Raw genomic sequence first — 27,914 nt, 5'->3', positions numbered from 1 at the left:
AAATTAGATTTCTTTTCTGTTTCCTTGTGGTAGGGTCCAGTCATCATCTTAGTTTTTAATTATATGGTATTTCTGGGCTGCTTGAATTTTAAATGAGATGCTCTAGCCCAGAAGACTTATGGTTGTTCAGACCTCTGTGTACCTATGGCCCCTTTTAGTCTAGTCTCTTTAGCCTTTCCTTAACTTTCTCCTCAACCATGGTGCTTCCATATGTGTGTTTTCATCATGTTGAAGCACAGCTCTAAGGAACCACACTCTTGGGTCCAGAGTGATTCTAGTTGCTATATATGAGATAACAGGACTGAGATTGTTGTTCTTTCTGGAGGCCAAGGGAAGGAAGATACAATTTTGAGTTTTTCTTCAGCCAGAGATCAAGTTATTTTGGTATATTCTCTTCTGTACCAGTGATAGGCAGTACAGCCAACCCTTTATAGAGGTAACAGTGATCCTTTAGCCATGTTTTTTAGGGAATCTTTTCTTGTTCACTCTCCTTGTGTCATACTCACCTAGGGATATAAGAGATTGTATATATTTGCATGACTTTGAGGACGTCTAGTCCATGAGGTTAAGATGTGCATTATTGTTGAAATATTAGTATGGACCTTAGTTCAGCGCCATCTGCACAGTAGTTATTCTATACCATTGTTTTTAAACCACTTAGAGCAAGCAACTTACTTTATCATAGTAAGATGGGATATTTCCTGCCTGCATGTCAGAGGCTTTTATAATAGTTAAATAGAAGACTATACAGTTATTACCAACTCTTGTCTGTTAGTCTGCATGCCATAGGCTCTCATGAGAATTAAACAAAGACGATAGGATTGTTAGCATTATTTTTGTTCTCTGGTTTGTGATACAGGTTGGGTTCTAGTTTCTTTCCCATTGCTGTTTTACTCATTAGCAGTAGCGTGAGAGTCATAATGTTTGTGGATTACTTTTCATTTGTATCTGTATCAAACCCCAGTCTTAGACCAGTGCTGAGCTAAACAGTGAAGGAGTAAGAAGCTTTTTGGCATGAGTTCATTAAGTCTCCTTCATGTGAGCTGGTGGGCAGAGGGTTTGGTGTTGGTTAAGATGAGCCTGGTATAGGGTAGTGATAGAATGGTGCAAGTGTGGATGCCCTAAACTTGAGTCCTTTTTTCTATTTATTCCATTGAAAGTAGGTTCAGCTGCAGCCCGGAAAGAAATCATAAGAAACAAAATTCGAGCAATTGGCAAGATGGCAAGGGTCTTCTCTGTTCTCAGGTAATGATACATTTTCCTGATTATTTGTTTTACAGAAATTCCTTTTATTGTCCTTTGCTGTAAGCAGTGTCCTGTTTGACACCTAAAAGCAACATAGTAGCATTCTTCCTATAAAGAAGTTAGTTGTACATTTACATAGTGAAGAAGAGAACACAAGTCCTTTTGAAACTAGGGGTTTTGACCCTTGTGATTATTTTTGCTCACTTTTGGTATGTGTTGCCCTTCTGTGATGAAAGTACTGGTTCTACACCTTAAAAATTAGAGCAGGATAAGAAGGAGGGGGTACTTTTTATTTAAAAAAAAATTTTTTTTAATGTTTATTTATTTTGAGAGAGAGAGAGAGAGAGAGAGAGAGAGAGAGAGAGACAGCGCAAGTGGAGGAGGGGCAGAGAGAGAGACAGAGGCACAGAATCTGAAGCAGGCTCCAGGCTCTGATAAGTCAGCACAGAGCTTGACGCGGGGCTCGAACCCACGAGCAGTGAGATCATGACCTGAACTGAAGTTGGACGCTTAATCAACTGAGCCACCCAGGTGCCCCAGGAGGGGGTACTTTTTAGAGTATTCCTGATGAACTTGCTCATCCATACAGGAAGTCCCCTTTGCTGGAGCCACAAGCTGTTTTCCTAGGGTTAATTCAGGTTTAAGGGTACACATAATGGGTCAGTCCTTAAAAATTTGTTTGCAAAACTGGTTATATCTGACATTTGAACTTTACAGCATATGAAATACCATATTTTCTCAATTGCTTGATTCTCATTGATGATTAATCTCATTATATATTTAATAAGGCTTTTCAGGAAAAACAGTCAGTTGTAATGTGTCAGTTGTAAGTCATACATTTAAAATATAGAAAAATGTCTTATCTTGGAATTGAGGAAAATATGGTAACAACAATGAATGTCATAAATTACATACATGGCCTACCTCTGGGCCCCATCTCATCTTTTGAACTAAGTACTTGTTGGAAGTCTCTGATGTTTGTTATATCTCTTTGCAATAGGGAGGAGAGTGAAAGCGTGCTGACACTCAAGGGTCTGACTCCCACAGGGATGTTGCCTAGTGGAGTGTTGGCTGGAGGACGACAGACCCTGCAAAGTGGTAATGATGTTATGCAACTTGCTGTGCCTCAGATGGACTGGGGCACACCTCACTCTTTTGCTAACAATACACATAATGCATGCAGGGAATTCCTTCTGCTTTTTAGTTCCTGTCTCAGCAGCTGACACAGGCAGAATACTATATGATAGGTAGTGTCTGGTTAATAACCTGACCAAGGCAGAACATTGATAGAATGGGTATTCCTTTCAATTGAAAATAATGGTCAGTCTCTCAGCTTTTAATGAAATGATATGGGAGCAGCTCATATCATAATGGTTAAAATCTTTATTTTTGTTTGTCTAATGCATTCTTTTCTTTTAAGAGCCCCAGTTTCTGAATGTGAATCAAGGATATCCATATTACTAAAATGGAAATGTAATTCCAAGTTTCTTATTTTTTATTTTTTTAATTTATGTAATTGTATTAGACTATGCTTATATTTTCAGATACTTAATTTTAGAATTAACAGTCTGCTTGGGCCCCAGAACATTACTTATGCACTTCACTTGCCAAAAGATTTGTGCAAGGTTTTGTACCCTGGTGAATAATGCCAAAGTTTGTTTTCTGTGGTGTTTGTCAAATGTTCTATGTATAATTGACTGTCTGTAACATGCTGTTTTCTTCCTCTGCAGATGTAGCTGCTTTCCTAAATCTGTCTGTCTTTCTTTAGGTTAGCTGTATGTCTGTAAAAGTATGTTAAATTAAATTACTCTATCAGACGCTTATCTGTCTTTTGATGTAGAAGCAACTCTGTAGCACCTTGTTTTGAGGTTTGCTGCATTTGTTGCTGTACTTTGTGCATTCTGAACATGAATGTAACATTAGATATTAAGTCATTGTTATAAGGGGTTGAATTTAAATCCTGTAAGTCAAAATTGAAAGGGTGTTATTAAGTGTGCCTTTATTTTGCATGAAAATAAAAAGAATTATACGTAAAGCATTCCTGTAATCTGGCTCATTGAATATTTTATATTTAAAAAAAACTTACTTTTTTTGGCGTAAATATTTGTGTAAATACTGGGTTAACTTTTTGAAAGCCCGTTACATATTAAATAGAAGAGAGTGATGTGAATGTTTTAGCGTATACACAATAACTCAAAGTCTAGATTTCTTTCCCTTGTGGTTGGAAGGCAAAAAATGTGATATGGAAAGTCTTAATTTATGTTTTATTGTAGCCACTTTTGACAGCCCTCCAAGGGACATTGCTCTATTCAAACAGGCAGTAACAGATCTGATGTTTTCCTTAGTCACAGATAACTTTCTTTCTGGTGTTGTAATTAGTGAGTTTTTTTAAACAAACAAACAAAATAAATAAAATAATTCAAATTTTTGAATAAATTTCAATTAGATTGACTTTTCACAGTTTCATTTCACTCAGTCTCATAATAAGTGCCAAATAAATAATTTTTCCTGTAGACAAATAATTCCTCCTTGTAGCCTATTACATGTTCTATTTTATACGTTATTGTGTTGTCTGCTACCACCACTGGTATATGTGAGAAGTACAGCTAGGTTTTAAAATTATAGTTTCAAATTTACATTCTGAATGAGGTTTCCTTTTTTATTAAAAGAAAAACTGCTTTGATTTTATATTCCTTACTCCACTCTTACTATATTGTAGACATTAGCAACATGAGCTAAAAAGAATTTCACTAAAACTAAGATCTTAAACATTCAATAAAACTAGGAAAAGTGTTAATAGAAGAGGATAAACTTTAATGGCTTGAAAAATGGTATACCTTTTCTCCTTTTTGTTCATAAAAGGAAAACTGAAAGGCTTCATATTTTAATAAAACTACACTACAGTCATCTCTCCATTATCCTTGGATATATTATTACTTTTGCATTGTATCTATAGCAGACCTTTCTTTCCGATTTCACAATTAGTACTTGCTTTGTTGGCAGCTCAGCATTTCTATGCATTTTTAATTTGCATGCAGCCTGAAGCTCAGTCTTCCAACTTTGAACTCACCCCAATTGCAGGGAAGGTTTGAAAGACAGCTTTACCGAAGGGACTGTATTCCCAGTGGAGAGTGAGTTACAAGACAATGCTGAGGTTAAGGGGTCTAATTTGGGAAACTAGATAGCTCCCCAGCTGTACCATGATGGCTCTTGATAGTGTGGGGTGATTTCCCTACTATAATAATATTAACCCATTTTTAAGTACATAATAAAACTCATACAGAAGCTGCATCTGTGTGATTTAAAATTTTTTCCTGATATTTTAGTAGACATGTTCCCTGATATGAATAACTGAAAGTTAAGTATTACCAAAAAAAAGTTTTAAAATTCTAATACCTCAGTCCTGTTGTCAGGGAATAAGTCCTATTGCCTTCTCAGTAACTTTATGATATTTGAGTGTTTTTACAAACTACACAACTCTTTTGGAGTAGGAATTGGTATATTTTATGTCTGTTTTCCTCAGGGAAATTTGATTGGGAGCTAGCCCTATAATGCTGTCTTCACCACGACCTATATGGGAAAATATGTGACCATGTCTATTTTAGTAATGCCAAAGTCCTCTTAATTATTTATCCTGTGTAGTATTGAGGAACACAGTTTGTGACAGCACTGTACTCAAACCTACTAAGGTCATGTCAAGAGGCCTTATAAAACTGAAAACAAATAGAGGAAAAATTGTGCCTTTCAGATTGAATTTTGCAATTATCAGATCTCTTTCTTTCCAGCTTAATTATTAAGCTTCAAGTGGCTTTTTTTCAGTTCTAAACATTCAAGCAGTTTTGAGTGTGATATATGTTTTTTATCTTGAAAAGGATTAGGAGCATTTAGGAGTTTCTGGAAAGAGCAGAAAATATAATTTGACCTAGAACATGCTTTTATATATAAAATTAAAGCCTATAGAATGATTTCAGAAGTATGTTGTTACGTTTCATAATTTGAAAAATTTATTAATCGACTTTTGGACTACTGATACGCTCAATTAGATACTAATTCTTACAGTGGTATCAGGTTTTATTTTTAATTTGTTACCATATATAACACATATTCTGATAGGCATTTTATTTTTTTCTCATTCAATGCCTAAATTATAAAGAAAATAGTCCATATTTTGAAGAATAGAAGTTGCAGGGCTGATCAAATAGAGGTGGGTCATTTATCCCAGTTTTCTGTCTGGGAAAATTCCAAGAGTATACTCCAAATGTACAGAGCTAGATTTTTTAAGTGGTTATTTGTATAGTTGGTATACAATAAGTTTGTCTGCTTGGATTTGTAATGTAGTTTAACAGTTAAGGAAAATTAAAATTTTTTTAAATTCAGTGTGCAACCTACTTCTTTTGGGTCCCCCCCAGTTCACTTTACTATCTTGTTAAGATCAACAAACTTTCCTAATTTAGTCTACTTTAATTCGTTAGATTCATCAGTTTTCTTTCACATTAATAACTGCTTTGGACAAAGTTTAGTATTTCTAAATCAAATTGGCCTTGTTGTAGAAGAAGCAAAATAGAAAGGATGGGGTATTAGGGGTATTATTGTTATAAATATTCTGAGTGTGTGCACTTTGAGTGAAGTGGAGAATTTGCAATGTTGTCAGTCAGTATTGTCCTCTGCAGTCTTTGATTCTGGTCCTAAATGTGAATGTTCTATACACTTTGAACCCAGAGATGAGCCAAAAGAATGTTTGACTACAAAATGTGTGACCAAATAATATTGAAATTCTCTAAATGGGCTAGAGACCAACTATACTAAGAATGCATTTCTCATTTATATGACCTATGTGTATGTCCATATCATACAGGACTTACTGCCTGAAAGACCTCAGTTCTATCTTGAGTCATCTCTAGTTGGTAGATGGGCTTGAAAAGATGTTTGTTGGCCTTTCCATCTTCATTTGCAAATGCATGCTGTTAGTACCAGAGGCAGATTTGAGTTCATGACAAACTGAACATAAGCTTTTTTTTTTTTTTTTGTAGTAAAGGCTGTAGACGTTAGTATCTGTGGATGTTTGGGACACTAATCAATATTAGAATAGAAAGGAAGTTCCTAGTAGATAAGAGGGGTCCTTTTAGGTTACCCACAAACAACAGAGCTACAGAACTATTCTACCAAGAGCAATTCACCAAGTTTACTTCCCTTAAGTTTCATTGTATCCATACTGACTTTTGCAATGCCTTATGAATTAGAAGCAACAGGAAAAGCATTACTGACCCCTTCTAGTTTATATCTCATGGAATAACAGATAATGAGTATTATTTCAGTTAGATGAAAAAAAGGAATCTTCTCTTTGCTCTTCTGCTACAATTCTACCATCATAATTTCACCTTAGAGAATTTCCTTGTGATTGTGATGGATGTGATATAATAAACATGTTGAAAAATTCTAAGGCTATCAAAATACTGAATTCATGATAGGTAATTAATACTGGAGTGCATCTGCATGGGTGCTGAGGTGTCTGTGTTTGCATTAGGTCTATGTGTTCTGTGCTCTGAGCGATGTTGTCATAGTGCTGTGTGTAAACTGTGCTGTGTCAGGAATTGGGGGATTGGATGGGCTCTCTAATGTGGATACTATTTATGTTAAATTGTAAATGATGATGTAGTATGGGATACTGTGATATTTTAAGTGATCATTGCCTTTTCTGCTGTACAATATGACCCTTCTCATCTCTCTCATTCATTTTGCATGCCTCTGCTCACTTCTGTACAGCCACAGTTGAGGCTATTGAGGCTGAAAAAGGTACGATCAGAGTCCTTGCGCTGGGCAGAGATCTGTGGTGTGTGGGTGGGCATCAGAGAATGTCCTGTGGGTGTGTTTTACTCCTAGTTTGCACAGCCCAAGGTGAATCAGACTCACTGACTCATTGAGTTTGATAGTCACATTCCTCTTTTTTTTTTCTTTTGTTTTTGTTTTTGTTTTTTAAATCACAAGGACCAATATCCACAGTGATAATCTGGTTTTTCCCTTTTCTAGTATATTGTGCAACCAGCATTGACTTGTTCCTGAATTCTTTAGAGTGCAGCATGTTATGCTATAATATTGTAGCATTTGAGGTTGCAAAGAAAGCTCTGTTCCACATTTTGCATGATTCTGTGCTATTCAGATCATTTTTTTCCTAAGTGAAACCCCCTCTAGGTATAGGTTTGAGTTAGTTTTTACTGATTTTCAGTAATTTATCTGAGACTGCAGGAGCTGTCACTATGATTTTTATTTTATTTATTTATTTATTTATTTATTTATTTATTTATTTATTTTTTGCTGTTTGGCCTAGTGTTTGCTGATAATATTATACTCATGTACATCATATGTTGGCTTGATGTTACACATTATTTAATGCTTTACTGCCCAACCATTTATTTGGTTCACTTGCACAGACTCAGAATCCCAAAGATTGCACATGTTAAAACAACCAGATTATAACCAGTGGTATGGAAATCTTTTGTATGCACATTTTAATAGTGGAAAATGCATCATTCCAGATGAAGTAAATGAGAAATTACAACAATTGGAGGAGGATTGCTATTTATTTTGATTTGGGTTTCCGAAGAACATGCAGTGAATGGCTATTGAATTAAGGAAAACATTCCCTAAAATCTGAAACTATGAATACTTTTTGCTATCAGCCAAACACAGACCTAACTCCTGGAGGCATTTCCCACCTTTTTCATTTCATTCTGGTGGTGATGGGGTGATGATACCTTGACCTCCAAGATAGTTCTGATCTGCTAAATTTTAACTTAACTTTACTTACCTCTTTCTCCTCCCAAGCTCTTGGTACAGATTTGTATGTCAAGGATAACCTTGTTTAGCCTCCTCACTTGCCCCTACTCTTGTTGCTGCCTTACTGTGATAGTCACTGGTGATTTTAGGGTCTGAGGTAGGAGATAATTGGTATAATAGAAGTCAGACTGAGACCCTGAGACCATTGCCTGTTTGTTAATTTTGGGGTCAGAGAAGAGTTATTTTTGTGCGTTCTTTTATAAAGGCTATGCTAACACTATGAAGCGATCATGTTTATATTTAGGTTTAAACATTTCACATTTTAAGGGGAAGTCTGGAATGGGGATAAGGTTCAGTTAAAGTAAGATTTAAATGTTGCTACGTACAGCTAATTTCTTTCTTCTTAAAAATCATTAATTATGTTTTTGAAATCTCAGAAATGTTTTTCAATTACTGACTTATCAAATTTGCATTTTGTTAAGCAATACGAGGATTCTCTCCACCACATAGAATCTGCAGTTTTGAAGAGGCAAAGGGTTTGGATAGGATCAATGAGAGAATGCCACCCCGGAAAGATGCTGTACAGCAAGATGGTTTCAATTCTCTGAACACCGCACATGCCACTGAGAACCACGGGACTGGCAACCATAGTGCCCAGTGACCCACGGCTTCCCAGGGACTCTCACATCTCGGGCCCCAAATGGACAGATCACCCCCAGGATCTGGAGGGGTCGGCCAAGCTGACTGTAAATGTCACAGTCCCTCTGGAGAAACCATTGTGCTTTTGAGACCCCAGCCCCCTTCCTGGATGGAGGCTTGAGGGCCCTGGGACATGCTGTACTATCTGATAAGATTGGGTCATCGCTGCCAAGGTGGAGAGCAGTGAGCAAGGGGCTTGGGGCAATTTCCAGTGGAGGGCAACTACACCTCCATTTATGCTTGTGGTTCACACATTTAAGTTTACAAATGAGATTTCTTTTTCCCCTCAGTAGAATTAGATTTTGTTTTTTAACCATGACTTCAAATGCAATCCTAAGAGCTAATGTGGACTTTTTTTTCTCATGAAATGTCTTTAAAGGATGAATTAGCATGGTCTTAAAATACATTTCTGAGGTTGCTAAGCTGTATTTTGAATTATGGGCAAAATGCTGAGAAACCCAGTTGGCATTTAAACAAAATGCTGACCTCAGGTCTATAGTTCTTAAATGTGGCTAATTCTGTAATATAGTCTTGGTATTTTTCAATTATGAATGCATAACCTATTTCTAGGCAGACTCTCTTACTTGAACACAAATCCAAAAACTAATTTAGAATCTTTTTTGCCCAGATCTTTTGAAATTTACACCCCAGAGATTTAAGAAGAAAACCTCTAAATTTCAAAATTATGAAGAATTACAGAATTACTCATTTAAGGTACTTTAAAAGAAGTTTGTACATTGTCAACGTAAATTTTACTTCAAATCATGTCTGTAAAACTTGACGTATTTTGTGTATGCATGTTTTCATTTTGCAAATATTTAATATATAGACCTATGATGTACAGGTACGACATGTATAGGTTACCTAGATGTTATGAGAAATTTTAGTTTATTGTGAGTACTCAAGTTGCTTAAATAGCCACCAGGGTGATTTGCTGCTGGCTTTCTATCATTTTTATGTTTTGATGCAAAGGAAATTTTAAAAAATGTTCTGGAAGTGTTTTTGATTAAGCAATGCAGCATAGAAGCAATGGTTCTGTTCAATCATTCAGATGTTAGTGGAAGCATAAAAGTCAAGATTGCATGTTGAACATTTTCCTTTGATAGTTACAGAACTGCTTGGTTAAACTAAATGGAACCATGTGCTAATTTTTCACAATTATTGACCTGTATTGATTGCCACTGTAGTTTGATATTTCCCTTTACTTTGGTGGCCTGCTTCCCTCATGCCCTGGAATACAACTCAGAGCTCCAGGCAGCGGAACCATCTATTGTTTTGTTTGCCAGAAAGTGCACCCTGTATGGTCTCCTGTCTAAGTTGGAAATATTATGCATGTGCAGGACTATTCGAGTATTTTATAAACAGTAGCACACAATAAATTCCATGCATGGGCCGCTGCTCCTATCTCTGTGTTGGGTTTTATTTGGAAGATGTAGTCTGATTTGACCTCGTGCAAATCAGAAAATTCTGTTAACGGAACTGGTATATAGCCTTCAGAGAAGATTATCTCGTGGATAGTTCATGATAATTTGATGAATTAAATTCTTATCTTCATAAATTTTGCTTTTTTTTTTTTAACTTTGGTTACATTTGTCTTACATGAGCATTAGTAATTGAGCACTAGAGGACTTTGGGTGCCTATTATAGGCCTTCTAAATCTTATATTTAAAATCACTATTTCACTTGACTTTTCATTGAAAGAAAATGTTATTATCTAGAATTTTGTTACAGTTGTATTGGGAACTTATTGGGTGTTTTAACAGTAAGAAAAAGGATATTCATGATACTGCATTTTCTTGCCATCATATTCCTTCTTTGCCATAATCAAAATAGTATGGAATTTTGCAAATTGAGGGAAATTAGGATATTGCTCAACATTTTATAATGTAATCATATGGTAACCTTATTACAGTTTTCAACAATAAATATAATGATACACATTAGAAAGCATTAATTTAAATTGAAATGTGTATACTCGCCTAATTTCAGGTAACAAACAGAATTCAAATTGATGATTATTACAGCTTCTAGTTGCTGTATTATCAACTTAACACACATACCAGTCCATGAGCTACCCTTAAAGGTGCTATGCACTGCATACCTTAAAGGTTCTTCTTAATGTTACTGTTTTTATGAAAACTGTGCATCTCTAAATTAAGAGCTTAACTAGAATATCAGGTACCAGGAACTCCGCCCTTAGATTCATCACTGGGGGGAATCATGGGTAAACGTAAAACATCATTAGCAAACTAGAATTATGGGTTGATAGTAAAAATTAAAAAGAGGAAGAAAGTAAGAGAAAGGAACAGAATTCAGAAAAAGTGGTATACGTTAAGAGTGGTAGAAAAATCACCCAGTGCCTCACCTACCACTTTGTACCTGTTGAATAGGAACCTCTTTCTAGTCTTTCTTCAGAACTATGAACGATAGAAGTATTTTTTAAGGTTTCACAGTGAACCATGAAAGCATTTTTAAGGCTTTTTAAAAAATGTAACTCATGGGGTACTGGGTATCTCAGTCAGTTAAGCCTCTGACTTTGGCTCAGATCAAAATGTCATGGTTTGTGAGTTTGAGCTACGCATTGGGCTCTGTGCTGACAGTGTGGAGCCTGCTTGTGATTCTCTCTCCTTCCCTCTGTCTCTGCCTTTCCCTCCACTTTCTTTCTATCATAAAATAAAAATAAATAAAAAAATAAATGTAATTCATGATGAAAGCAAACTGAAAAGTTCAGATCTTTCTAAATTGTAAATTTAAATGTCTGCCAGAGCTAGTAGCTATGATGGTAAAATATAAATTAATATTCAATATCAGTTTTTTCTTTATTTTATATTCCTTTATAGTCAAAGATGACACTCCTGAGTTAGAAAAGACCATCTCTCAGGGTGCCTGGGTGGCTTGGTTAAGCGTCCAACTTTGGCTCAGGTCATGATCTCATGTTTTGTGAGTTCGAGCCCCACGTGGGACTCTGTTGCTGACAGCTCAGAGCCTGGAACCTGCCTCGGATTCTGTATCTCCCTCTCTCTCTGCTCACACTCTGTCTCTGTCTCTGTCTCTGTCTCTCTCTCTCTCTCTCTCTCTCTCTCTCTCAAAAATAAATAAACATTAAAAAAATTAAAAGAAAAGACCACTCTCACTTCTTGTGCCTTCTGTTGTTCAGCTAATATTAACAGAACTCATAACCTTTAAATGTTCTGCCAGTTGATTTGAAATAGACCTGAAACATTTGCTTAAAACGAATTGCTCCCATTTTACTCAGGATTTTTGCCTATTGCAACTGATTTTCTTTTGTCCACGGCTGTTCTGAATAATGTCATGTAAATGCATCCTTAACACTTTTCTTCCACCTTATCTGCTTTCAGTTTGCTTCCTATAGTCTGGAGTTCCTTAAGAATCCATTTTCAGGGTGTCTGGGTGGCTCAGTCGGTGGAGCGTCCAGCTCGGCTCTGGTCATGATCTCATGGATCGTGGGTTCAAGCCCCACATCGGGCTCTGTGCTAACAGTTCAGAGCCTGGAGCCTGCTTCAGATTCTGTCTCCCTGGTCTCTCTCTGCCCTTCCCCTACTTGTGCTGTCTCTCAAAAATAAACAAAAAAAAAATTTTTTTTTTTTAAGGAATCCATTCTCTGCATCTGTTCATGTATAGATTTTTGATTTACCACATTCCAGGACCTCCCTGCAAGTTGTTCTGTTCCCCAGTTTGATGATCACAGAGGCAGGTAAGTGACATATAGCTGGGGCCAGATGTAAGCAGAAAGTTAGGTCTTGCAGTCATATAGGACCATTGTCCTAATAACTTACGATAGACTCTGGAGCTTGGTAAGTGAAAAGGAGCTAGGAATGTATAATTAAATCCCTTGGATCAGTATTCATTATAGGAAGAAATGAGAAGATGTTTGAATTGATTCTTTTATATTTTCTGTTCCTAGAAGTAGAATGCATTTTTAGTAATATTTTGATTTTGCTTATTTTATTCCTCTTCTTATTCACTCTTTTGAAATAAATGGAGTGTGCCCGATGTGACATTCACTCAGAAAGTACCTTGCTTTCCTTTCAGAGAAAGTGAATTTTACAAATTAATTTTGTTTCCCCTACAATTGATTTTCTTCTATACCATTAAAAGACCATTTCTATTCTTCTTTCTTGGGTATTACATTTGTACTTAATATACAAATTAATTATATTAATCATTGTGTTTGAGCAGTGTTGTTAGGCTAAAAGGGACTTTGGGCTTGGGGTAACTCTTCCTGGGTCTGGATTAACATCCAGAACTCCAGGAGTTCCCACTGCTCTGAGCTAGTGCCTCCCTTTCCAACCAACTAATGACTTCTGAACTAATCCTAGGTGTTTTTTGTTTGTTATTGTTTGTTTGTTTTTCTGCCACTGTGGACTAAGAGCATAAATGCTGCCTTAGTAAGAGAGGTTAAAGAAGTAATAGGTTTCATCTTTCCTTAGCCTGACTGGCCTTTGGTGAGTTTGGGTGTGTTGACAGAATAAATACTGAGCCATCTTGGCAGACAAGGAAGGTCAGAAAGAGAGAAGGCCATGGGCAGGGGGCCAGCTCCCTCCTTGCCTCGTTAGGGAGAATTCAGCGTTGTCTGTCTGGTTGGCAGGGTATACCTAATCACAGAGACGCAGCATTTCAGCAGTTTGCAAAGGAAAGTGATACGAAGGGACAGCTGCAAGTCAGCCACAGCTTAGATCTGAGGAGATCAAGCATTCGCTTCACTTGGAAGAAAGAAGGAAGGAAGCCTAGGGCTTAGCAGGGTAAGTTCCTTTCCCTTCAAATCATCTGCTTGCTTAGTTTATAGTTGAGTAAAACATTTATCACCCCAAGGAGTGTTAGCACTGATTAAGCATCTGAATGTGCTTAATAATAGTGTTCCTAATGGATTCCTCCTTTTCGCTTTCTCTTTCCTAACTCCTTTTGAGGATCCCCAATGACTAGCATCACTCTCCCCTTTCCCTGCCTCCCCAAAGATATTTTGTGTTTGCTGGTGAATTAGAGAAAATTACATAGGTCTTCCTGGTCTGGAGATAGCGAGAAGATACTGTGGTAGGTGAAACTTGGGCTTTTGGTGGTGAGGGAGAAGGATGGGAGACCTGGTCTGGGAATAGGCTAATATTTAGGGAATTTGGAGATGAAGGATAATAGTTTTTCTAGACCGTCCAGTTCATGTCTCCTTTTTAGTCCTTGGTGTTGGTGTTTTCTCTTTTATATACGGAGAATAAATTAGAGCCCAAGCCACTGGGGGCAGCTAGAAAAAAGGTGATTCCTTGCTAGGTGACATAGACTCTGATCTCTAGAAAATTCTGAAAGCTCATTATATGTAATTCTTTCCAACTTCTCCCTTGTCCTCTATGTTTTTTGCCTTTGTTTCTCTCAGTCCCGTCCCTCCCCTCAAACCTGGAGGATCCTGGGACTCTGCAGAAAAGTTAGAGCCAAGGAAGCTGGGTCTGGGCCTGGGGTACACAAACTCAGACATGAGCTTCACGTAGATGCAAATGCAAGGACCTGGCTTCTCATTCCCACCTTCTTACCTTCCTGCCAGAAATTTAGTTAGTTTGTATCATGAGCCCATTCTAGACATAGAGGAAACTCTCAGGGATTTCATCGCCCCACTCCTCCTCAAACTGTGATTCCTTCACTTCCCAGTGAGTTCAGTCAACTTCTAGAGAGCCAAGAGTTAGTCTTCCTTTCAAGAAGGACCTCTTTGGAAAGGCAGATAAGTGAGGCAATACCTTTCTTGTCTTAATTGGCTTCCATTGCAGAAGGCTTTTAGTTGAACATCAGGAATATACATTTATTAATCCTGGGATTTAAGACCCTTGACTTATATCAGAACAAAGATAATTTTTCTCCATACCTGTAAAGAAAAGATGAATCCATTCTTTCAAGGTTCAAGAAGGTGTTTTCTTGCCTGAGGAGGCTGGGTAGGTAGAGCAGATGAATGCTTCTAAAGTTGCAATGATTCTGGAAATGTGATGAGAATGTGTGGTGATTAAAAGTGGAGGGAAGATTCAGGTCACTTGTTGGAAATGGGGTACTCAGGTGTGAAGGCATCCTTTAGTAAAGGGACCCTTAAATCTTAAAATAATCTACCACCTTCAGGTCTAATTTCTTCTGTATTAGTGAGAATGTAGAATGCAGATGAGTTTAGCTATCTCTGTTCTTTGGACTCGGAAAACATCCATTTATATGTGGTATGAGGGGAGAGATTACACAAGTGGAATGAAAGGAGGGGAAAGAAAGTACAAAAGAAAATACAAATTAGTTCCCTCATTAACTGAGGACAGCAGTTTGCAAAAAGCCGTGTCATAAGATAATAGCTTTTCTTTTTTTTAAGTTTCAATTTTAATTCCAGTTAGTTACAATGTTATGTTAGTTTCAGGTGTACAGATAATAGATTTTAGTGGATGATTCTGGGAGGTTTTTGTTTGTTCTGCCACCTACACTTCATCTGAATGATGATTCTAGAGTTTTTTTCCTAACAAATCTGGTCCAGAAGGAGTAAATGTCAGACTATTTTTGTAACAAAACATGATCCCTGATTTGAACTTTAAAAGTTACCTTATTCATAGTAAAACCAACCACTGTCAGCCTTTTTATCCTCTGCCATTTCCCTGTCCCTGGAGGCAGTTAATTGGAAAGTTAGTATTTAGATTCTCAATCTCTACAGGTACCTTTCTTTTTTATTTTTTAATTGAGATGAAATTCACAACATAAATTAATCCTTTTAAAGTGAGCATTAAATGGCATGTCCTACATTCACATGGTTGTACAACCACCACCTCTATCTGGTTCCAAAACATTTTCATCATCCCAAAAGAAAACCTCATAACCAGGGGTTCCTGGTGGCTCAGTTGGGTAAGTGTCTGACTCTTGATTTTGGCTCAGGTCGTGATCTTACAGTTCCATGGGTTTGAACCCCAAGTTGGGCTCTGCACTGACAGAGCCTGCTTGGGATTCTCTCTCTCCCTCTCTCTGTCCCTCCCCTACTTGAGTGCATGCTCTCTTATGCTCTCTTACGCTCTCTCTTTTTCAAAATAAATAAACTTAAAAAAAAAAAAAAAGGAAACCCCATAACCATTTAGCAGTTACTCCCCATTCCTCTTCCACCCAGTCCCTGGCAACCAGGAGTTGATTTCTGTCTGTGGGTTTACCTTTCCTCGATATTTCACATAAATGAAATCCTATAACGTGACCTTTTGACTTCTTTCAGTTAGCATAATGCTTTTGAGGTTCATCCACATTGTAGCATATTATCAGTACTTCATTTCTTTTTATGGTGTCATATCTAAGAAATTGCCAAATCCATATTATGACCTTTTCCCTTTGTGTTCTTCCAAGACTTTATAGTTTTAGTTCTTAATGTTTATGTTGTTATACTTATAGTCAAACTCAAATCATTCTATTTCATTAATTTCTAGAGTGTTCCCATCTACATTTCTATGCTCATGCTCTTCTCTGTGCTAAGAATTCCTTTTTTTATCTCATGTATTCAAAGAATTACCATCGGTCTATTTTGACTGCTACCTGCTTTATAAAGTCTTCCTACAGCTAACCAACTAAAGAGACTCTTCTGATTTCCCACTAGTGCTTTAGTTTCACTTACAGTATTTATATACTGCCTTATGTTATGATTTACATTTGATCCCTCTACAGGACATCTAGATGTTGAGTATATTTTTCATATTTGTTTCCATTATTTTATGAGTGATTATATATGTTTAGCAATAAATATTTGTTGAGTGAATGCATGTTTTTATTTTTCCCAATATAGTTCCTTTTGTTTACTCAACAATTGTAGAAGGAATGGGAGAAGACAAGCCAAGAAAGGAGAATATCACAGAGTTCCTGCTAGGTAGTGGGTGGGTGCAGGATCAGTTCTACTTCAAAACTTGCCTCTTTAGGAAAGTTTCTTCATAATTTTTTATAACTTGCTTTGACTATATAACTCTTAGCATTGTGATGCTGATTTTGTGTTGCGTTTAATTTCTTCCTCTGGGTCTATTGCTTACAACTGTGATGATAGGTTTTCTAAAATGAATGTTTTATTTCCCCAACTAAGTGAAATTGACTAATTCTCCAATTAGCTGGTAGTTTTGGACAACCAAAACTTTTGTTTGCTTTTTTTTCTCTCTTTTTGAAATCAAGAATCAGACACTTACCCAACTGAGCCACCAGGCACCTCTGGTTATGAGGTTTTCTTTTGGGATGATGAAAATGGTTTGGAAGTAGATAGAGGTGGTGGTTGCACAACCATGTGAATGTAGGACATGCCATATTATTGCTCACTTTAAAAGGATTTTTGATTTTTTAAAAGGATTATACGAATAATATATAAATATATTCTAACTATTCAAGAGTCAAATATCACAGATAGGTCTAAAGTTCCTTTTGATTAACCCAGTTCCTGTCCCGTTACTTCTTTCCGTCCTCAGTGTTAATCACTGTTACTGGTTTTACATGAGACCTGCCAGACCTTTTCCTGTGCATTTCCTTACATATGTATTTAAATTTTATATAGAACTTAATATGTAACACATATATGTATAATTATGTTCATATATAATTATTTCCCTGCTGTTTTTTTTTATAATCGCCTATGGTGATCAATAATCAGTAGATACCAAATAAGTCTTACGGATACCTAGGTCTGAGAGACTAGAATGAGAAGTGAAAGGTCAAACATATGAAAACACATCATATGTGACCAACTTGCAAAGTTTCATTCCATATCTGTTCTGTGTATAGTCCCCAGGTATCAGTGGACAGCCATGGCTCCAAGATCTCGGAAGCAAAGGCACAAGAAACCCCCTTCATCAGTGGCTCCCATGGTTGTGACCCCATCCACAGTTGTGACCCCTGTGCCTCTGACCCTCTCAAAACCTGACCCTAGCATTGATGCGCTTGGCTTCTTCTCCTTGGAAAATAATGTTCCTGGCCTATCTCAGCTAATCCTTCAAAAGCTAAGCATGAAAAGCTATGAAGAATACAAGTGAGTGACTCGCTCTATGGAAGAATAATATCTCTAGTAGAACTGATTTTAGAAGGCAAAGAGGGAATATAGCTTGGAGAATATGGGGCATTTACAATGAGGGAGTCTCTCATCCTGACTTTTGTAAGTTTTATTACTATAGAAGAAATATAATTTGCTTATGTGAGAAATAGTGGGAGTAGATGGAAATATATTGGAGGCAAGGTATAGGTCATGAAAGATTTTGGAGATAACTCTTTTTCCTATTGCCACTTATTCACCGTGCCATTTCTGCAGGTTGGTGCTAGATGGGGGTGCTTCTGTATCAGGCTTTGGATTTCGATGCCCTCAAGAAATGTTCCAGAAGATGGAGGACACATTCCGATTCTGTGCTCACTGTAGAGCTCTCCCTAGTGGTCTTTCAGACTCCAAGGTCTTACGGCAGTGCAAAAGGTGACTAGTTGGGGGCTAAATGGGGAGTCATCCAGAAATGATCCTATTCTAAGACTTCCTTGCAGGAAGAAAGGTCTAAGAGTTTTCAAAGTAACTTAAGGCCCACTCATTTTGTGTGATCCAGGCCACAGAAAGATTAGAAAAGGATTGGGCTCCTTCTTATTTTGGGTATTATGGGGAGGTCAGACAGATTATGGTACAATAGTCCCCCCTCCCCCCCCCCCCTGCAGTTTGCTTTCTGTGGTTTCACTTATCCATGGTCAACCACGGTCTGGGAGCAGATGATCCTCCTCTGACTATTGTCAAAAAGTCATTAGTAGTGTAATGCTGTGTTGCAGTGCTTATGTCATTCATCTCACTTCATCTCATCATGTAGGCATTTTATCATCTCACATTATCACAAGAAGAAGGGTGAGTACAATACAGTAAGATCTTTTGAGAGAGAGACCACTTTCGTATAACATTATAGTGTAATTGTCTTATTGTTAATCTCTTACTGTGCCTAATTTATAAGTTTTATCATAGATACATATGTATGTATGTATGTATGTATAGGAGGAAACAGTATATACAGGGTTTAGGTCATCCGTGAGTTCGGTATCCATTGGGGATCTTGGAACATATTCCCTTTGGATAAGGGGAGACGACTGTATAATCTTCTTTACCTCCCTCCTCTTGAGTACGCAAGGTATAAGATCATTATCTCTTCTGGAGAGTTGAGCCATACCTGTGATAATAGGGCAGCTGCAAACTCCTGTTATTTATTTTTTCTGTAAGTGATGTAAAAAGTGAGTTGTTCCAGATATAGACTGAGGTGTCACTCTAACCCAAGAGAATAATTACATTCCTAGTCTCTCATGCCTCCCCTCCCAAATATAATCTCCAAATTTAGTGCATCAGTTGTCACTCCTCTCCTTACCTTCCTTATCCAGTGATCTTTCTTCCTAGGTGCAGGAATATCAGTTCCCTTCCCCTGACATACCTTTGAGGTATAGGAACATCTGTTTCTGGGGCTCATTCTTTCAGGTGCAGAAATGTCTATTACTGTGGTCCAGAGTGCCAGAGGTCAGACTGGCCAGCACACAGGAAGGTTTGTCAAGAGCTGCGTCTTGTAGCTGTGGACCGTCTCATGGAATGGCTCCTAGTCACAGGTGAAGTGATAGTGTTGGAGAACTCTGACATAGTGGTCATAATTGGTTGTACTTGGAGAGGGAGATGAAAGCATGTTGTTAGAAGGAAAAAATGAGAAACTGAGTGGGGCACTCCTGGTCACAAGTTGGGAGAGTACACTTGGGAAGAATATTGAAGCCAGGAAAGGATTATGTCATTCTTATTTCTTCTTTCCTACAGGTGCTTTTGTCCTACCTTCAGGGCCTTGGCCATGCCTGGCTGAAGCTGTACAGGGCTGGGATACCTGGTTTTCTATGCGGCATTTACAGCTAGATGCTACACTGGATGCTGTGCTAGGTAGTCATGCCATGACCACCCTGTGGGCCAGCGTAGGACGGCCAAGGCCAGACCCAGATGTCTTGCAGGGCTCTTTGAAGCGGCTGCTGACAGATGCCCTCTCACGACCCTTGACACTGGGCCTTGGGCTTCGGGCTTTGGGGATAAATGTTGGGAAGATTGGGGGAAGCACAGTGCATGTGGTTGGTGCTTCCCATGTGGAGACATTCCTCACTCGCCCTGAGGACTATGATGAGCTTGGCTACATGTTTCCTGGACACCTTGGCCTCCGTGTGATCATGGTGGGTATAGACGTATCTGCTGGCTTTACACAGAACCCCTCAACTCCCATCCTGGAACCTGGCACAGTTCAGCTTAGTGGCCATAGAGGCCTCTATCATGACTTCTGGGAGGAGGAGGTAGAGACTGGGCGGATAGCCCATCCAGATTTGGTGGTGACATTCCATCCAGGTAAGAATCATTTAGGGGAATACTGGGTGGCTTTTCTGGGAATTTTCTATGCTGACTCTTGTATCTTCTATATTTGGAATCCCATTCATTTGGTCAGGTTAAACACAATATGATGACAACTTTGGTTGATCATTAGCCATTTGTGCTATGCCCGGGTTCAGAATTTTCCACTGAAGAACCTGGGGTAGATGATGATGGTAAATGAGCATTGGAGGTGAGCAAGGTGAGGAGAAAGGTGAACACAATTAAAAAAAAAAAAAAAAAAAAAGTATCTTGCTTAGGCCCTACTTCAGCCTTTCCCCTCTCTATATCCATTTCTATTTTTGTTGTTTTTTCCATAGGTTTCCATGCTTCCCCAGACTTAATGGAGGCTTGGCTGCCCACCCTCTTGCTACTTCGTGATTATGAGATCCCTACATTGATCACTGTTTACAGGTTTCAACTTCCTCCTATTTTTGATATATCCCTGACTCACTCAACACCTCTCTTTAAATTTTTAATGTTTATTATTCATTTTTGACAGAGAGAGAGAGACAGAGCGCGAGAGGGGGGGAGGGGCAGAGAGAGAGGGAGACACAGAGTCCGAAGCAGGCTCCAGGCTCTGAGCTCTGAGCTGTCAGCACAGAGCCCGATGTGGGGCTTGAATTCACGAACCGTGAGATCATGACCTGAGCGAAAGTCAGATGCTTAACCGACTGAGCCACCCAGGCACCCCTCAACACCTCTCTTTATATAGATGAGCTCATTTCTCTCCCCTTTGCTCATCTTCTATCTTCTGGTGAGGATTTTCTTCCTTTCCACACTTGGCTTTCTAATCCCCTTAGAACCAAGTCCTATGCTAGTTAATCAGGTGATTAGTGAGACATTTGGTAGGAAAGGATATCCCTCGCCTAAACCAGCCTTAGGTAATTTTGGGGATTAATGAGTACAGAAGCATCAAGTTCTGAGAAATTTCTCTCCTATGTTTCTCATAATTAGCACAGCATTTTATTATTATTATTTTTTTTTATCTGTCTCCCATAGCCATCAGGAATTGGCAGCCTCATTACAGATTCTGGTGGACTTGGATACAAACATCACCGCCTATGGAGCTAACCCTTTTGCATCCCTCAAACCTGAACAGGTCTATTCCAACCCCAACAAGCAGCCAGTATACTGCAATGCCTATTATATCATCTTTCTTGGAAGTTCCTGCCAGTTGGATAGGAGGCAACTGGAAGAAAAAGTAGATGGTGGAGTTTAAATAGCTGACCCAGATCCTGACTGGATTTCTAGAAAATGGGGAGGTTGTAATGAAATTACTCTGCTGATGTCAGGTTGTTGCTGACTTTGAAATCTACTATGTCCTAAACCTCATTCACTTATCCAGGTAAAGATTCTCAGCTGAATGGGAGTTCTGTGTGATGTGACTCATTTCTAAGAGGTTAGCCATAAATAGCTTCTAGAGACAGGATTCTAGATTTAATACATGGCAAGAGGCCCTGGTATGTCTTTCCAGCCTAGAATTCCTAATAGTTCCCTTTGTGAGAAAGTTTTACCTTGAATCAGATGGTGTAAAGGAGAAGAATGACACCTCATTCTTTTGGAAAAGACTTTCTTGTTACCCAGAAATCTTGGCTAAAAAATGGAGAGGTGTTAACGACTTGAAGTGGTACACGAATGGGCAAGTCAGAGAAGCGGTTGGGAACGTGGGAGAAGTTGTGAGGATTGGTATGTTGTTCGATTTCCTGGCTTTTTCTAGATAAATATCTTATTTTCTTCTTTTCTATTGGGCTCTTCTCACCCTAGAGTAGCTTTTTGCTTGGTGTTATATTTAAATATCCCAGGGTATGTCAGGCTTTAGTTGAATGTACTGGAGTTGTTATTACCTAGTCTATACCATAATAAACTCAGTTTGGGGCTTCTTGTTGTATCCTTTTTCCTATTCACTGGCAAGTATTACTTGTCTACTCACAATACCTCAAGACTTGAGGTTTCTCTTTTGCCAAAAGAGTTGTTAACACCAGCTCTCTGGGCCTGCTACTCTGCCACTTCCCATCTCATGCCATCCTTCTCTTATCACATTCTCAAGATGAGGATTTTCCTTAAATAGTCATTCCTACGACCTTGCCATGACCTCAGCCTCCCACCCCCAGCCCTAACACATATACATTCTTATTGCCCACTCTGCGAGGGGTAATATTAGAATTCACATACTCATTCAAAGTATGAAGTTAGTACCTACCGTGTGAAAGGTACTGCATTACAGCTTTGGAGAGTTACAAAGGTGAATGAGAGATGGACCTTATTTTTAACCTAGGAAGGGAAGTAATACATATACATAGATAATCTCTATTATAAGATGTGATACGGAATAAGAACCATGAGAGAGGCCTGTACTCCTAAGGTAATAGAGTGAAAAGAGAGATCACTAAGTGAATAGTGAAGCTCTTGTGAAGTAGAATTTTATTAAACAAATGGAGGGCAGGTCATTTCAGATGGAAGGAATAAGAGTTAAGCAGAAAAGAATAGGAGATATTTTAGGGTACATTGGGGGATTAGTATAAATTTAGTCTGGAAGGTATATTGAGACCAGATTATAGAAGGAGCATTGCTTACTGGTCAGTTTTAGATTTACATAGATCTGAGTATGAATCCTGGAGCAACTACCAAATATGTTTGTGTCTGTGGGAAAGCTAAACTTCTCTAAGTTTCCTTAATTTCCTCATCTGTAAAATTGGGATGATGCCTAGTATTAAGTTACATTAAGAGTTAAAGAAAATGTTTACAAAATTGGAAGACTCACACATTCCAATTGCAAAATTCTACAAAGCAGTAGTAATCAAGACAGTGTAGTACTGGCCTAGGATAGATATGTGGATCAATGAAATAGAATTGAGAAGCAAGAAATTCTTAACATTTATGATCAATTGATTTTTGACAAGAGTGACAAAATAATCCAATGGGAAAAGAACAGACTTTTTAACAGACAGTGCTGGAACAACTGGATTCCACATGCAGAAGAATGAAGTTGGACGCCCCCTCCACACACACACAACATAAAAAAATTAACTCAAATTGTATCGAAGATGTAAATCACTAAAACTGTACAATTCTTAGAAAAAAACATAGGGGTAAATCTTAATGAAGTTGGATTGGGCAATGGTTTCTTAAATATGACACCAAACATATAACTGACCAAAATAAAAATAGATAAATTGGACTTTATTAAAATTAAAAACTAGTGAAAAAGGCACCATCAAAAAAGTGTAAAGAATGGGAGAAAATATTCATAAATCGTATATCTGATAATGAACTAATATCCAGAATATATATAAAGAAATGTTACAACTCAATAAAAGAACAAATAACCCAATTAAAAAATGGGCAGGGGCACCTAGGTGGCTCAGTGGGTTAAGTGTCTGACTTTGGCTCAGGTCATGATCTCACGGTTCATGAGTTTGAGCCCTGCTTTGGGCTCTCTGCTATCAGCGTGGAGCCTGCTTTGGGTCCTCAGTCTCCCTCTCTTTCTGCCCCTCCCCTGCCTTTCTGTCTGTCTCTCTCTCTCTCTCTCTCTCTCCCCCTCCCTCAAAAATTAAAAAAAAAAAAATGGACAAATGATCCAAATAAATATTTCTCCAAAGAATATATACAAATGATCTGTAAACACATGAAAATATGCTTAACATCTTTAGTTATCAGGAAATACAAGTCAAAACCATAATGCAATGGCACTTCATCCACTAGAATGGCAGTAATAAAAAAGAAAAATAACAAGTATTGTGATGTAGAGAAATTGTAACCCTTATACACTTATGTGGGGATACAAAATGGTGCAGCTATTTTGGAAAACAGTCTGGCAGTAACTCCCCAAGAAGTTAAATTTTGAGTTACCATTTGATCCTGTAATTCTGCTCCTTGGTATGTACCCATGAGAAATGAAACCATGTATACAAACTGTCATAGCAGCATTATTCATAATAGCCAAAAGATAAAAATCCAAATGTCCATCAATTTATGAATGGGTAAATAAAATGTGTGTCCATGTAATGAAATGTTTGGGCTTAGAAAGGAATGAAGTACTTATTCATGCTACAATGTAGATGAACCTTGAAAACATGTTCATTGATGTTCATGTTAAGTGAAAGTCACAAAGACCATATGGTATATGAGTGCATTTATAAGAAATGTCTAGAGTAGTCAAATCTATGAAGACAAGGTAGGTTAGTGGCAGCATACAGATGAGCAGGATGAGGGTATCGGGGTAATGGCTAAAAGGTATGGATTTTATTTTGCGGGTGATATAAATGTTCTAAAATTGATTGTGGTGATGGTACAGCTCTGCAAATATATTAGAAACCATTGAATTGGACACTTTACATGAGCGAATTATATCTTCATAAAGCTGTTACCAAAAGCATTTTTTTAATCTTAGAGAATATAAAAAATTTGTTAAGTGCTTAACACAATGCCCTAGCACATGGTTCATACTTAATAAATGGTAGCCATTGTTGAATCCATACCACTTTAATTTTACACAGTAACAAACAGATTGAGTTAGCAATACTGTATGAGTACTGATTTGACAAGGAAAAACCAGTTGGATACATCATGAGAGGAGATAATGCAGGTGCCAGCTGAGGTGATAGTAGGCATGGAAAGGTAGAGGTAATTTCTAACAAGTAAATAGTGCCATTTTATAGATAAAGCATGAAAGTAAAATCTATAGGGTTTGGTTACTGATGGTGATGGATGAAGTGTGTTATATCTATCAGAATCACCTCAGGAGACAGAAACCACACAGTAATAAATGAGACAAAAATTTCCAACTTACTAGCTGGTGGTGATAGTGCATAAAAGTCTAAATGCCTAGCTTCATACTAAATGCTGAGAAATCTAAAATGGCTTCTGCCCTTAGAGTGTTTACAGTTTAATAGAAGACTGACATAAACAAGAGCAATATAATAGAGTTGTATTTTCTAACTCAGCAAATGAAATGAAAAAAAATTGCATTTTTAAAAATGTATTTACTTTGAGAAAGTGAGCAAGCAAGTGTGCATGCTAGCGGGGGAGGGACAGAGAGCAAGGGAGAGAGAGAGAGAATTCTAAGCAGACTCCATACTGGTCAAAGTGAGCCTGGCACGGTGCTTGATTGCATGAAGGGTGAGATCATGACCTGAGCTGAAATCAAGAGTTGGACGCTCAACCAACTGAGCCTCCCAGGAGCCTCCCAAATTTGCATTTTTAAAACTGTATTGAAAATCCCTTAGAATAGCACTACATTGGATTCTGCCACATCCTCATCTCAGCAGGTCTATCAGAGCCATTTTTTCCTCTAGTATTGGACATTAATCTCTGCTTATTTGATCACCAGATCAAATGTTGGCTTGGGTTTGGAGAGCCCTGTTGTAGTCAAATATTTATTGAACATTTATTACTAGACTCTAGAGCTATTCCTATTCTCAATGAGCTTACATTCTAGTAGGGAGGGCAAACGATAGACATACAAAATTTCAGATTCTTTTAAGTGATACAAAGAAAATATAACAGTGTGTAACTGATGGTGGTGTTGGTGGCAATGGTGACTACTAATGCCACAATGTTCAGGGAATACCCACCTCTCTGAGGAGATGGATGACATTTGAGATGATGCAGTGGAGAACATTCCTAGTAGAAGCAGTAAGTGTGAAGATCGTAAGAATCTCTGATGTGTTTGTGCACAAACCTGGTATGTTTTCCTGGACATAAGGCCACTTTGACCAGAGTTTAATGATTGAGAAAGAAGTTGAAGACGGATGAGATCAGAGAGGTAGGCAGGGGCCAGACTATATAGGGCGTTTCGGACCATGGCCAAGAGTTTGGGTTTGTCATTCCAAGGGAATGACATGACCCAATTTATTCTTTAGAAAAAACATTTTAGTTCAAGAGTTTCTTAATCTCAGCACTATTGACTTTTGGGATGGAATAATCCTTTGTTGAAGGGGGCTGCCTAGTGCATTGTAGAATGTTTAGTAGTATTCCTGATCTCTACCCATTAGATATTGGTAACATCTTGCCTCCTCCGGTTGTGACAATCAAAAACGTCTCCAGACATTGCCAAATGTCTCCTGGGAGACAAAAATTACTGCTTTAACTGTACAAAAAATTTATTTAAATATTAGACTCTACACAGTGGAATGTTCACATTAGGGGAAGCATACTGGCCCCTATTTCACATGAACTCTGGTCCCTAAAATGACCTTCAGAGTTGTTTCGTTGTTGCTAATTTTTTTTAAGATTATATTTTTAGGTAATCTCTACACCCAACAGGTTTTGAACTTAAACCCCAAGATCAAGAGTCACTTGCTCTTCCAACTGAGCCAGATAGGGGCACTTGTTTTTGTTAAGTTTATGTGGTTGAATACAAGTAAATTACATGCTCATGCTGTGACTCCGCTGTTCAATATACCACAGTGGACATCTAGATAAGGTCTATTTGGGCACAAAAAAGGGAGTAATTGCTTACCTAAGGGAAAGTAAGGAAAAGGATGAGGTCAGGAAGTTTCTTGAAGCAGGAAGGAGGCATGCGATCTTTGAATTGAATCTTAATAGATTAATAATTGTTAAAAGGCAGGTAGTACTTTCTAGGCAGAGGAAGTATGAGGAAGAGCTCTTTGATCCTAGAGGTACTGTGTGTCAGGAAGGAAGGACAAGTTGAAAGGATGAAGTGAGAAATGTGGTAGGGTCTGAACAGGCTATTGGATATTTGGGCTTATAGCTCAGGAAAATGGGCTGGAAGTAGATTTGAAAAATGTCCTTTTAGGGTGATAGTTAAGGCAGAAGGAGAGGTGGGGATGAAATCATCATGGGAATAGTGTGGGACAAAGAAGAGTACAGACAGTCTGGGGCACCTGGGTGTCTCAGTCGGTATAAGTGCCCAACTCTTAGTTTTGGCTCAGGTCATGATCTCACAGTTCATGAGTTGGAGCCCTGTATCAGGCTCTGCACTGGTAACATAGAGTCTCTTTGGGATTCTCTCTCTGCTCCTTCCCTGTTTGTGTGCTCTCTCTCGCTCTCAAAATAAATATTAAGAAAAAAAAAAAAAAAAAGCAAGGACCGTCTTCTTAGGGAACACTTAAAAGCTGGATGTCTATGTAGGCAGATTGGACAGAGAGGCCCATTATTTGTCAAGTAGGGAGACTGATAGGAACTGGGGAATGAATGCTGGATACCCAGAGTGTTGTGCAGTTTTGTTTAAATTTGGCAGTGACCTTCCTCAAGGACCTCACTTCACTGATGTTTTGGGGCTAAGTATATTTTGCTGTTCCCACTTAAAATTTAATTCACCCTATCCCACCCTTATGAGGAAGCTTTTGGGTAGAAAAGCCTGAAGAGTAGTAAGTTGATCGTGCTCAAACTTAAGGGTGCCCACCTGGAGGGCTTGTTAAACAAATTGCTGGGCTCTGCTCTTAAGAGTCTGATTCAGTAGATCTAAGGTGGAGCCCTAAATCTGCATTTCTAAGAAGTTTACTGCTACTGGTGTAGGGACCATACTTTGCGAACCACTGTGAAAGGTAACTGACTGGTTTTGCATCGGGAATAAACTTGCTTAATGAATTTAAGATATTGGTCTGAGCCCTTGAAATCACCTCAAATGTTTAATGCGAGTATTTGTGTTAGATGTTAGGGCTCTAGTGTGAGGGTAGTCTAGAATCACCTAACAACCCATCTGGAGTTGTTTTGATTAATATATCTCGAGTTCTATCTAGACAGAATCCCCAATAAATATTAATTGATTTCACAGGGATCTAATAAAAGACACGGTCTTTATCCTTAGAAGGTCCCAGGGAGGACGGTATATCAGAAGCGGAGAGGCTGCACCTGGCCTCCC

General features: G+C 38.2%; 3 protein-coding genes across 11 annotated transcripts in view; all 3 read left to right on the top strand.

Annotated features, from left to right (window-relative positions):
* The window catches only part of PPP3CB (protein phosphatase 3 catalytic subunit beta), a 58,040-nt gene extending 47,918 nt beyond the window's left edge, over window positions 1-10,122 (top strand). For 2 of the 7 annotated variants that reach the window (XM_027062278.2, XM_027062276.2), the window contains 4 exons: window positions 1,164-1,245; window positions 2,246-2,343; window positions 7,009-7,038; window positions 8,502-10,122. In XM_027062278.2, coding sequence (XP_026918079.1) covers window positions 1,164-1,245; window positions 2,246-2,343; window positions 7,009-7,038; window positions 8,502-8,680 — 389 coding nt within the window. In that variant the 3' untranslated portion in view covers window positions 8,681-10,122. Of the gene's footprint in view, window positions 1-1,160; window positions 1,246-2,245; window positions 2,344-7,008; window positions 7,039-8,501 lie in introns of all 7 variants that reach the window. The other 5 variants (XM_027062277.2, XM_027062275.2, XM_027062279.2 and 2 more) reach the window with 3 other exon arrangements.
* A 1,071-nt stretch (window positions 10,123-11,193) lies between these two features.
* Window positions 11,194-21,968, top strand: MSS51 (MSS51 mitochondrial translational activator). Of its 3 annotated transcripts, XM_015067678.3 has the most exons (7): window positions 11,194-13,481; window positions 17,473-17,716; window positions 17,993-18,148; window positions 19,175-19,299; window positions 19,499-20,065; window positions 20,407-20,500; window positions 21,089-21,968. In XM_015067678.3, exons 2-7 carry the CDS (start codon window positions 17,496-17,498, stop codon window positions 21,306-21,308), a joined length of 1,383 nt encoding a protein of 460 aa, XP_014923164.3. In that variant the 5' UTR covers window positions 11,194-13,481; window positions 17,473-17,495; the 3' UTR covers window positions 21,309-21,968. The 3 variants fall into 3 exon arrangements, 2 of the variants coding, with proteins under 2 accessions (XP_014923164.3, XP_053063492.1); XR_008292270.1 differs by lacking the exon at window positions 21,089-21,968 and having other exon boundaries at window positions 19,499-20,288; window positions 20,407-20,497; XM_053207517.1 differs by lacking the exon at window positions 20,407-20,500.
* ANXA7 (annexin A7) overlaps window positions 21,412-27,914 on the top strand; it is a 41,603-nt gene continuing 35,100 nt past the window's right edge. Inside the window, exon 1 of the mRNA XM_027062274.2 lies at window positions 21,412-21,434. The gene's annotated coding sequence lies outside the window, so the exon portion shown is untranslated. The remainder of the gene's footprint in view (window positions 21,435-27,914) is intronic.

This window comes from Acinonyx jubatus, chromosome D2 (assembly GCF_027475565.1).
Source record: "Acinonyx jubatus isolate Ajub_Pintada_27869175 chromosome D2, VMU_Ajub_asm_v1.0, whole genome shotgun sequence".
NCBI classification, from domain to species: Eukaryota; Metazoa; Chordata; class Mammalia; order Carnivora; family Felidae; genus Acinonyx; species Acinonyx jubatus.
This window is presented reverse-complemented; position numbering and strand designations above follow the sequence as displayed.